Raw genomic sequence first — 12,193 nt, 5'->3', positions numbered from 1 at the left:
TGAGGCAGGGAACATTCAGTTAACTAGCACATTCTTTTAATCTCCTCAATGCCAGGGAGGTCACCGAGGACAATGATATATTTTTCTGGAATTTTCTATTTTTTCTATTTTCTCTTGCTGTATAAACTTCCCTGATTAAAGGCAAAGATTAATTATCAACTATAAAGCTTTGTGAGGTCCTAACATTACAATCATGTGAGCGCTGGGAATGGGCGGCCAGGTCCTAAAAGGTATATATGAGATATATAGCTCTCTGATCATTAGGGTAAAAAGTAACCCTTTAAAGCAGATCTGTCTGCTGAATATGCTGCTCTCTGTATAGGTAGTATATTACAGCTACAGATCCATATTCATAGAAGCTCATAGGGGGAGATTCATCAAACCTGTGCAGAGGAAAAGATGACCAGTTGCCCATAGCAACCAATCAGATCGCTTCTTATATTTTTCACAGGCATTTTCAAAAATGAAAGCCGCAATCTGATTGGTTGCTATGGGAAACTCAACAACTTTTCCTCTGGACAGGTTTTGATAAATCTCCCCAATAGAGTACATAGAAGTGTATAAATAGTGCCACCCACCAGTTTTAAAGCAACTACAAGTATATACTCCTGTAGCCAAAACAATTTTGTGCTACTTATTAAGTGAAGAATACAGCTGACAGCTCCACTGTGTTCATAAGGGGAGCTCTCCCCCTGCCTTTCAGGGTAATGACTGTAAGGTTGCTCTGTATACATGCAACTTTTAATATACATGCAAGTGTTACTATCATATAAAAATTCCTTTGAAATGTCATAAAGACATATGAAAAAGTTTGATCATGGTTGAGGTGCTGAGACCCCCACCGACTGCTAGAAGAAGCGGGGAGAGGAGTAGTCTCTTCCTATGTCTCTCCTTGCTGCATATGACAGGCGGCTCCACAGATTTACTATAGAATCCATCTGCAATATGGAGAGAGACAGGGAGAAAAGAGCTTAGCTGAGTGCTTCTCCCCACTTGTTCTAGCGATCGGTTGGGGTCTCAACACCCAGACCCTGACCAATTATAACTTTTAACCTGTATCTATGACATGTCAAAAGTATATATATATATATATATATTATTTTTTTTTTTCTAGATCCCTTCAGATTTTGCAATTTTCATGACATTTTTGAAAATTGCTGCTCTACTTTGAAGCCCTCAAATGTTTTCAAAAAGTAAAAATATGTCCATTTTATGATGCCAGCATAAAGTGGACATATTGTATTTGTGAATAAAAATAACATTTATTTGGAATATCCATTTTCCTTACAAGCAGAGAGCTTCAAAGTTAGAAAAATGCTAAATTTTCTAAAATTTCAGGATTTTTTTTTTACCAAAAAAGGATGCAAGTAACGAAGAAAATTTACCACCAAAATAAAGTAGAATATGTCACAAAAAAAAACATTCTCAGAATCAGAATATTCGGTAAAAGCGTTTTAGAGTTATTAATGCGTAAAGCGATGGTGATCAGAATTGCGAAAAAGGGCTCAGTCCTTAAGGTGAAAAAGGGCTGCGTCCTTAAGGGGTTAATCTTTTCAGTAATTATGAGCTGCTGAAGTTGAGTTTTTTTTTTTTCCTGTCTAAGTGCTCTCTGATGACACCTGTCTTGGGAACTGTCCAGACTAGAAGCAAATCCCCATAGCAAACCTCTTCTACTCTGTGCAGTTCCCGAGCAGAGATGTCAGCAGAGAGCACTGTTGCCAGACAGAAAACAACAACTCAACTTCAGCAGCTGATAATTATTGGAAGGATTAAGATTTTTTAATAGAAGTAAATTACAAATCTGTTTAACTTTCTGGAGCCAGTTGATATAAAAAAAAAATTCCTGGAATACCCCTTTAAACTCCTTCACTGTACTTTCAGCTAACACTTCTGCTATTTCATACATCTATTACTCTGTCAGAAAAGTAATATGTCCTCATATTACTTTTAAACTTTTGCCCCTATTACGTATAACTATGTCCTCTTGTGGTAGCTTTTTTTTATTTTATTTTTTTTAATATCCGCTTTTAAATAAGTCCGCTGTATTCTTCCAGCACTCAGATTAGTGCCTTTTTGGCGATCCAGAATAAAGGCAGAATTATCAGCTGTCAGATCTTCCTTAAAGCTTGTGGGTGGTGCAGGCCGCAGCTAGTTACACACTTCCATATTCTTTTCTGCAATACAGTCTTTCTGTACTATACATTATATAATCTGCATTAATTCCCACTGAAAGGACAGAAGGTGACCCAGTTTTCAGGGAATCCAACATCATGGATTAATCTTCTTAAAACTGCAGTGTCTGGAACAATACACCTCACTCCTACAACAAACCGTAGGTCAATGCATTTGCTTTCTGCAGTCCGTGGAAATTAAATTATGTATAATGTTAGCTACACTTTAGCATGAGAAGCCCTGAGTGAATCAAATTTTATTTTATCTAAAAAAAAAAGCAGCTCTGTCAGATCTACGCTTACCAATCTGAGGGTACTATGGATAGAAGGGGGATGCTAAAAGGCTTTGGATATACCAGTGTTTCCAAACCAGGGTGCCTCCAGCTGTGGCCGAACTACAACTCCCAGCATGCCCGGACAGCCTTTGGCTGTCCGGGCATGCTGGGAGTTGTAGTTCGGCCACAGCTGGAGGCACCCTGGTTGGGAAACACTGGGATATACTGTGCATAATGACAAGAACTGGCTGCACAGACACTGGTATAGGACACATGTACAGTCTTTCTTCTGGTCAGTACAGATTAAATCTCAATGATGATATAACACTAATATTATAAATAATGATTCTCAATGATCGGGTACTGCCGCAGTAAGAAAGATGCTAAAAGCCTGATCTAATATAGTGCCATAATAGAATGGAAAGAGCTAATGTAATGAGCAGAACATGAAATGACAGATAAGAATTAATTCCTGAAAAACCTCTGAATGCAACTGCAAAAAGAAGCAACACCATGGAGCCTTTGTACTCGACTACAGAATGTCGGCTTTTATGTGCTAAGAGAAATGATCACTAGGAATGAATTACATTGACCTAAATGTGTTGTAAGATACACATTAGATTAAAGAAATACAAACTGAAACCTACTGCACCAAATGTGTATGAAAATATTTATTATATACACAACCAATCTTTGAGACGAAGTTCTACATTTTTGCAATACAGTTCCCGTATACGTTTTCAATGTGAAAACCGTATGGAACCGTATTGAAAACCGTATGCATTGACTCTTCATTGAAAACCGTATGCATTGACTCTCCATTGAAAACCGTATGCATTGACTCTCCATTGAAAACCGTATGCATTGACTCTCCATTGAAAACCATATGCATTGACTCTCCATTGAAAACCGTATGCATTGACTCTCCATTGAAAACCGTATGCATTGACTCTCCATTGAAAACCGTATGCATTGACTCTCCATTGAAAACCGTATGCCAAAAGATGCATCAGGTTGTGTCCGTTTTGCATCCGGTACGGTTTTGTCAGTTTTCCCGTACCCAAAACTGTAGCCTACCACGGTTTTTGGTCCGGGTGAAAAACTGTACTAAACTGTATACTTTTTTATTTTATTTTTTTTACATGGGAATCAATGGGAACCGTACAGAACTGTATGTGCATACGGTTCCATCCGGTTTTTACCATACAGTTTTTGACTTTGCACAGTTTTTTTTATTGGAATTTCAATCAAACAAGTGAAACTTTATTCATAATGGAGTGAAAAATTTAAAACGTATGCTTTTTTTCTTAAAAAACAGATTCAACTGGACATAATTTTATAAACGGGTTAAAATTTGTACACACTTTATGATACAGTTTAGTCAGGTTTTGAGGAATCAGTTTTTCATCAAAAACCTGATCCGGGAACTGTATTGCAAAAACGTGGCGTGAATGCACCCTAAAGCATGCTATACACAGACATCTAGGCCCAAATTTATAAATATGAGACAACCAATACAGATAGAGTGAGCAACCAATGCAAACATTTACACCTCACTTATGACTGGTTGCTATGGGCAAATTACTCCAATTTTTGTCACAGACAAATTGATAAATCTGGGTCCTAGGGGGAGATTCATCAAGAACTGTGCAGAGGTTGACCAGTAACCCATAGCAACCAATCAGATTGCTTCTTTCTTTTTCCAGAGGCCTTTTAAAAAATGAAAGAAGCGATCTGATTGGTGGCTATGGGCAACTATTCGGCTTTTCCTCTGCACAAGTTTTGATAAATCTTCCTCTAACGTATATGATGGCCTCCTATCTCTTCCCCAAGGCAGATTTAAGGGGAGAGAAGCATAAGATGTGTTGAATTTTAACTACCCATTTTTTTGGGGGGGTTCAGAGGATAGCTGGCCACAGCAGCTTCCCATCACCTCCCCATTCAGAATGCATGCATCCAAGAGTAAAAGTGTATGGGGGGATAGGAAGAGATAGCCCAAACACTTGTTCTTCTGAAAGCTAACAGCTACAAGTATATGGCCAGCTTATGGGCATTGTCACTTTAGAAAACCTTTGACAAGTTGTGAAGACATTTGATCAGTCTTTGTCTGGGTGTTTAGACCCCAACTCACTAGAATGAGCCACAAGAAGTGTGTGCTAAGCACGTTGTCTCCCAGCTCTGCCATGTGACCAAGACAATGGTAGTATATGGGAGCATCTTGTTGCGTGCCCCAAGGGTAGGTAGACAAGGGCTCATCCATGTGCTTTTCTCCTCGCTAGTTCTAGTTGGAGATTGAATACTTAATACTACATGTTTCTATGACATATACGAAAAGTGTTTTTTTTTTTTTTTTTTTTAAGTGACAGGTACACTTTAAATACAGGTCCAAGAACAGTCAGCTGTTGTTAATTAGGCAGGAGTCAGTAGTCATGTAGTCTAAAGTAAACAACCACATCATTTCCTCTAGAGAGGAGCTCTACTCCATACATAAGAGGATCCTAAACAGATGAGCTCAAATAGGCTGTTCAAACTCCTAAAAAGAGCATATCAAATTGGGTGGATCTGCGTCCAGAATACACCATAAATGCACAAGTAGGGGATCTGACTCAAGAGAACAGTCAAAGCAGCCATCAGCTCTCTCCATTGACTTCTGTTAGAATTGCGTGCACTTTCCTTTACCAAATTTCCGTAGATTTCAATGGAGACAGACACATGTATGTCTGACTCCCTCCATAGATTTTAATTGTCAATGCAGAAATTTTGAGTATCATGTATGCATTAAATGCTCAAAAATAAAAATCCATTTATGTTAAAATAAAAGCACAATTAAAAAATGTTTAAACTCATCCCAAAGGTTATTGAAGATCACATCACAGTGTAGGCAAAATTAATTAATAAAAGGGGTTACCCAGGAAAAACTTTTTTTTATATATCAACTGGCTCCAGAAAGTTAAACAGATTTGTAAATTACTTCTATAAAAAAATCTTAATCCTTTCAGTACTTTTTAGCTCCTGAAGTTGAGTTGTTCTTTTCTGTCTAAGTGCTCTCTGATGACACGTGTCTCGGGAACTGTCCAAAGTAGAAGTAAATCCCCATAGCAAACCTATTCTACTCTGTGCAGTTCCCGAGACAAGCAGAGATGCCAGCAGAGAGCACTATGGCCAGACAGGAAAGAACAAGTAAACTTCAGCAGCTGATAATTATTGGAAGGATTACTAGCAGCGGGTTTTACGCTGCGGGAAACCTGCTGCGAGTTACACTACCATTGATTTGAATGGGTCCACACACAGTCCGCAATAGTGTCAGATTTGGTAGTGTAACTCGCAGTGGGTTTCCTGCAGCGGGAAACTCGCTGCTAGCTACATGCATGTGAACGCACCCTAAGTTCTCTCGGGAACTGTCCAGAGTAAAAGCAAATCCCCATAGCAAACCTATTCTACTCTGTGCAGTTCCCGAGACAAGCAGAGATGTCAGCAGAGAGCACTGTTGCCAGACAGAAAAGAACAAGTCAACTTCAGCAGCTGATAATTATTGGAAGGATTAAGATTTTTTAATAGAAGTAATTTACAAATCTGTTTAACTTTCTGAAGTCAGTTGATATATATAAAAAAAAGTTTTTTCCTGGAATAGCCCTTTAATAAAGATATTTTTACAACTCCTAACATTTTATTACAAGAGTTACTAAAATTATTTTTGAATAAAAAGTCTGAAATACATTTAAGGCAGTGGTCTCAAACTGTGGCTCTCCAGATGTTGCAAAACTTCAACTCCCAGCATGCCCGGACAGCCAACGGCTGTCCGGGCATGCTGGGAGTTGAAGTTTTGCAACACCTGGAGGGCCACAGTTTGAGACCAGTTATTTAAGGGGTAGGGGACTCCACCACAATGTCTTGTAAACCACTGACACCACTTACCTTGACACCTTTTTCAACACAATTCCTTTCTGAGAACAGCTTGTTAATGAAAGAGCAAAGCAATAAAGATTTAGAATGGAGCTCTGTGTTTGCAGCTTGCTAACATATGATAACATATTTGGCTGTGTTCACACTGGAAGACTGAGTAAGTAGTATGGATGAAGGAAAAAAAAAATTACAAAAAAAATAAACAAAAACACAAATAAGGAATGCACATGCAAGGTTTTGAGACCATTGTGATCTGTCACAAGAACTGTTTAGGGCTGGAAACACAAGCAGAAGAGCATCTTAAAAATGAAGATGTGGTGCTTTTTGCAGCTGCGTTATTTCTCTACTGATGTCAACTGGAAATGACTGCATCAAAAGCACAAGAGATGTATTAGCTGTAAACCCAGCAGAGGTCCGGGAGCAGCTTACTGGGGCTGTCCTAAGGCTAGGATTACAATATGGAATCTCCGGGCAGAAAATTTCTGCCCGGAGATTCCAAGTGTGGCCTGCACGAACCGCGCGGACACTGCTGTCTCCAATAGACTGCAATGTGTTCCGCGCGGATTTCAGCCTGAAGAATTAGCAACGCCATTCTTCATTGAGAAATTTCCAAACGGATTTTCTGTTCACAAATTCCAAAGTGTGAATTTGTGATCGGAAAACCATTAACTACCACTATAAATTTTAGCAAGCGGAATTTCAGCCTGCAATTTCAAAGCGGAATTGCAGGCGGAAATTCCGTAGTGTGAACCTAGCCTGAGTGTAATGGGAAGGAAAATGCCCTGTCTAAGGTGGCTTAATGGGTACAGCACAGTTGTTTGTATAATACAAAATTTACGGGTAGACAGTAAAAGGCCCCAACTGTGAAATTTGCTTAACCCCGTCCCTCTTTGGAGATTTTTCTTTTTTGCCCTTTTGTTTTTTCCTCCTCACCTTCTAAAAATCATAACACTTTCAATTTTCCACCTAAAAATCCATATGAGGGCTTGTTCTTTGCGCCAACAATTTTACTTTGTAATACCACTAATAATTTCACTACAAAATCTACGGCGAAACTAGAAAAAAAATGTTTGTGGGGCAAAACATTTTTTTAATTCTTAGCGGCTTCCGTTTCTACGCAGTGCAGTTTTTGGTAAACATTGCACCCTATATTTATTCTGTAGGTCCATACGGTTGCAAGGATACCCAATTTATATAGGTTTGATTTTATTTTACTACAAAAAAAAATTATAACTACATGCACCAAAATTTAAACATTGAAAAAGGTCCTCTTCTGACCCCTATAACTTTTTTATTTTTCCGTGTATGAGGCGGTCTGAGGGCTCATTGTTTGCGCCGTGATCTGAAGTTTTTATCCCTACCATTTTTGTTTTGATCTGACTTTTTGATCACTTTTTATTCATTTATTTTATGGCATAAAAAGTGACCAAAAATACGCTATTTTGGATTTTGGAATTTTTTAACGTGTACGCCATTGACCGTGCGGTTTAATTAATGATATATTTTTATAGTTCAGACATTTAAACATGGGGCGATACCACATGTTTATTACTTACACAGTTTTGTTTTATTTAAATGGGAAAAGGAGGGTGATTCAAACTTTTATTAGGGAAGGGGTTAAATCACATTTATTAACACTTTTTTTTTCACTTTTTTTTTTTTTTGCAATGTTATAGCCCCCATAGGAGGGCTTCCATGGCCACCACCATCCGACCCAGGACTTCCATGCAGAATCAAATGGATACTGGAACGGTGGCCGCCGTGTCGAAACTGGAGTCCCAAAAAAGATCAGGAACTGAGTGGGAGTCAGGTCGGACTTTCCCTGGTTTATCACCCGGCTGAAACGAGACAAGGTCTGTAGAGTGAGGAGGAGACTCTCCTGATTCTGGTCCCTGGTTGGAGAATTGATCAGGAGGTCGTCCAGGTAAGGGATCACGGACACACCCCGGGCTCAAAGGATGGCGATCACTGCCGCCAGAACCTTGGTGAAGACCCTTGGGGCCGTGGCCAGGCCGAAGGGAAGGGCCAAAAACTGAAAATGGCCCTCCTGAACGGCGAAGTGGAGATACCGCTGATGAGCCGGTAAAATTGGGATGTGAAGATACGCGTCCCAGATAATCACCAGTGAAAGAAATTCTCCTTGATCCATGGACACCACCACAGAACGGAGAGACTCCATACGGAAATGACGGAAAAGATTTGAGAAGAACCCTGAAAAAAACACTCCCTGGGAGGAACTGGGACAATCACACCCTGGGCGAGAAGGGTCCGAAGTGCTATCGAAAAGGTCGCCGCCAAGGAAGGAGAACGAGGAGGTCGAGAACGAAAAAAGCGGTCCCTTGGAAAGGAAGCAAACTCGATCCAATAGCTGTCTGAAATTACATTCAGGACCCAAGAGTCCTGCACCTGAGCCAGCCAAACATCCTGGAACAGGGACAAGCGAGTCCCTTCAGACGGAGGGAGGCTTACGAATGCCTGACTTGGCTGCAAAGCGGCCTGAACAGTTATCAGACTTCCAGGAATGGCGTGCCTTGAAGGAAGGAATCGGTACAGCAGGACTTGTCTGCGGTAGTAAGGAGCTCTTACCTCCAGTAGCCTCGGAGATAATCTCGCCCAATCGTTTTCCGAAGAGCCAGGTCCCAGAGAAAGGAAGTTCCGTGAGAGACTACTTAGAAGAGGCATCGGTGTCCCAAGCCTTGAGGCACATGGAGCAACGAATCGCCACCAGGTTACTAGTGGCAAAAGCCGTACAACGGGCAGACTGTAAGGAAGCAGAGCACAAGTAGTCTCGGCATTGGAGAGATGAAGTGCAAGATCCGCCAAATCTTTTGAAGGAGCCCCAGACAAAATGCCCTGGCGGAGCTGAGGCTGAGAAGCCCAAACAGAAAGGGCTTTGGACACCCAACAGCAGGAAGGATGAACCTGCCGCTTCAAAGGCGAACTTGGCCAGATTCTCAATCCTCTTGTCCGCCGAATCCTTAAAGGAGGCCGCGTCCGCCAATGGTAGAGTAGAGGATTTTGACCAATGGGAAACCAGAGGATCCACAGCAGGCGGTGTCGTCCATTTTGCAATTAGGACCTGGGCAAAGGGAAACTGCGCCTGAACCTTCTTAGACCCTTGGAAGCGTTTGTCTGAATGCTTCCATGCGGCTCCCATCAAGGTGTCAAATTAAGCATGGGAGCTGAATAGGATCAGTGGAAAGGGAGCGAGCCTCTTTGGAGGACTGGCATAAGGAAGATCTCTCCAAGGCAGTCACCACGGAATGGGAAACCCTCGTCAGGTTGGAAATTGACTGGGATAGGGAGGAAACCAATTCTGGGTGAAGGGGGTGGGGAGGGGCAGAGCCCACACGCTCAGACGGGACATCATGGGAAGTACCAGGAGGGCAGGGGCGCACAGTGGTGCAGACAGGACAGGTGGATACAGCAGAACCAAGAGAGAGAGAGAGAGAGAGAGAGAGAGAGAGAGAGAGAGAGAGAGAGAGAGAGAGAGAGAGAGAGAGAGAGAGAGAGAATAGAAAGAGAAAGAAAGAGAAAGAGGGGGAGAGAGAGAGAGGAGGGCCCTAATGAGAAGGGGGTGGAGCCAGATCCAGCCTGGCCCTCATTGGAGGAAAGGAAGGAGGCACCCAGAGATGACCCCTGCAGCTCGTGCACCGCAGTGATAGGAGGTTGTTGACCCCAGTGCACGCGCTGAAAGGCAATAGGATGGATATTACAAGGATATTACACTTTATAAAACAAAAATTGTCCAAGGCATACCTTCTCCACACAGTCATCAAAGAAGGCCAAACTTGCATCCTTATCACTAACAAATGAGCACTCCTCAATGAACCGTATAAACATCTGAGTCTTAGTCATCATATTGTAGAATTTGTGGTGGGAACGATCACGACTCTTTAAAAACCCTGATAAGAAGAGAACAGATTACATTTTCATTCCTGACACTAGATTAATCTCAAGCATTTATAAAGTCAAAAACTGTGTTTGTTCATTCAGAAATATTTAATTTTAAGAGAATTTGTGTCTTTATTATATCTGTTCCTGTAAGGAGATGGAACAAGTGCATGCTTCACTACACAGAAGAAGTCACAACAAAGAAAGAGATTATATGACTACTTATTATGTAGTTACCTTGGAGCTCAAAAAGGGAGCTGGCATCTGTGGCAGTCTCAGAGGGGGCCTGTGTGATGGGTCGAAGGTAGGCTCTGTATCCCTTCAAAATGGATGCCATGAAGCATAAGAAGGCTTCTTGAATCTCCATATCAAGCTGATGGAGTTTCTTCCCCGAAATTAAGTCATAGTCGTTCATTGCCAGTTCGAGAAGTGCATCATCTCTAGGTCTTTGTTGTACTAAGAAGAAAGATGTAAATGTGTTGATACATTAGATTTAGATAAAAACTGGTCTCATATAAACATTGAGTAAGCCATTGAAGAGAAGTAAATTAACAGGTCAAAAATACATCTTTCTGCAGAAGTGGCTAACATTGGCTGTTGTTAGAATAGCTGGGAACGGAGAAAATTCTAATGCCATCATAGTCTTTACTACTTTTAAAAACAGAAAATGTTTTGTGCAGAGAGCTGTTTTTATTGGTACCATTTTAGGAGAAGATTGGACTTTTTAATTGCTTTTTATTAAAGGCATGGTAATCAAAACATTTTTTATTGCATTCACTGTGCAGAATAATAAAGATATATTTTACCGATCAAACTTCTACAAGAAAGAATAGGGTGGCACTCACCATTCTGCAGCATTTCTTTATTCAAGTTCAATCAGGTAACATCAGGTAGCAGGTGGTACAAGACAGATACCCAGGCTGTATGTATCTCCCACTACCTCATGTTACCTGCTTCAACTTGAATAAAGAAATGCTGCAGAATGGCGAGTGCCACGCTATTCTTGCGAAAGTCTGATCATCTAAATTGTATACATACACCACAGATGAACACCGTATATCTGCTAGCAAATAATTGGTATCCTGTTTTGTAAGTATTGCTCTAAATAGAACACATTTTAAAACACCACTGCAATGTCAGGCGTACTTAATTTTTAAGAAAAATATATTTTAGCAGTTCAGACCTTTCCCTACACATTCATACCAATTATGCTATTTAAAATTTTTTTTTTTGCAGTTTAACCAGTTAAGGACACAGGGCGTACAATTACACCCCCTTTCCCGAGTCCTAAAGGACTCAGGGCGTACCTGTATGTCCTGAGTCCCGTTACCGGAGTTTAAAGCGTTCTCATGACCGGAGAATGCTTCAAACCCCGTGGGTCCCAACTGCTATCAGCAGCCAGGACCAGGGGTTAATGCAAGGCACCACCGATCGGGTCGATGCCCGGCATTAACCCTTTAGACCTTTTAAAGTGAAAGTAAAACTATTCCAGCAGCTCAGCGGAGCTGATCGGGACTATCGCGACTGAATTGCGATGTCCCGATCAGCTTACTGGGCAACAGGAGGGTCCTTAACTGCCTCCTGTTCGTCTGATCGGCAATTACTGCTCCAAGCAGGCTGAAGCAGCAGAGCGCCGATAGCACTGATCAATGCTATGCTATGGCATAGCATTGATTAGTGTTTGCAATCAAAAGATTGGATGGTATAGCCCCTTGTGGGGGCTAAAAAAAAAAAAAAAAAGTAAAAAGTGTTTAAAAAAAAAAAAAAAAGAGTATACATGCGAATAAGCCCCCTCCCAATAAAAGATTGAATCACCCCCTTTTCCTATTTTTTAAATAAAATAATGTAATAAAAAAAAATCATATGTGGTACCACCATGTGTGTAAATGTCCATACTATTAAAATATAAGGTTAGCTAAACCGCACAGTCAATGGCGTACACGTAAAAAA

General features: G+C 40.9%; 1 protein-coding gene across 5 annotated transcripts in view; it reads right to left on the bottom strand.

Annotated features, from left to right (window-relative positions):
- Positions 1-12,193, bottom strand: part of DENND4A (DENN domain containing 4A) — a 146,624-nt gene that overhangs the window by 35,344 nt on the left and 99,087 nt on the right. For 3 of the 5 annotated variants that reach the window (XM_056571704.1, XM_056571701.1, XM_056571702.1), the window contains exons 12-14: positions 10,481-10,699; positions 10,109-10,254; positions 6,362-6,400 (exon numbers count right to left, since the gene is read on the bottom strand). In XM_056571704.1, coding sequence (XP_056427679.1) covers positions 6,362-6,400; positions 10,109-10,254; positions 10,481-10,699 — 404 coding nt within the window. The remainder of the gene's footprint in view (positions 1-6,361; positions 6,401-10,108; positions 10,255-10,480; positions 10,700-12,193) is intronic. The other 2 variants (XM_056571703.1, XM_056571705.1) reach the window with 1 other exon arrangement.

Source organism: Hyla sarda, chromosome 4 (assembly GCF_029499605.1).
Source record: "Hyla sarda isolate aHylSar1 chromosome 4, aHylSar1.hap1, whole genome shotgun sequence".
NCBI lineage: Eukaryota > Metazoa > Chordata > Amphibia > Anura > Hylidae > Hyla > Hyla sarda.
The sequence above is the reverse complement of the archived record's forward strand: the minus strand, read 5'-3'. Positions and strand labels throughout refer to the sequence as shown.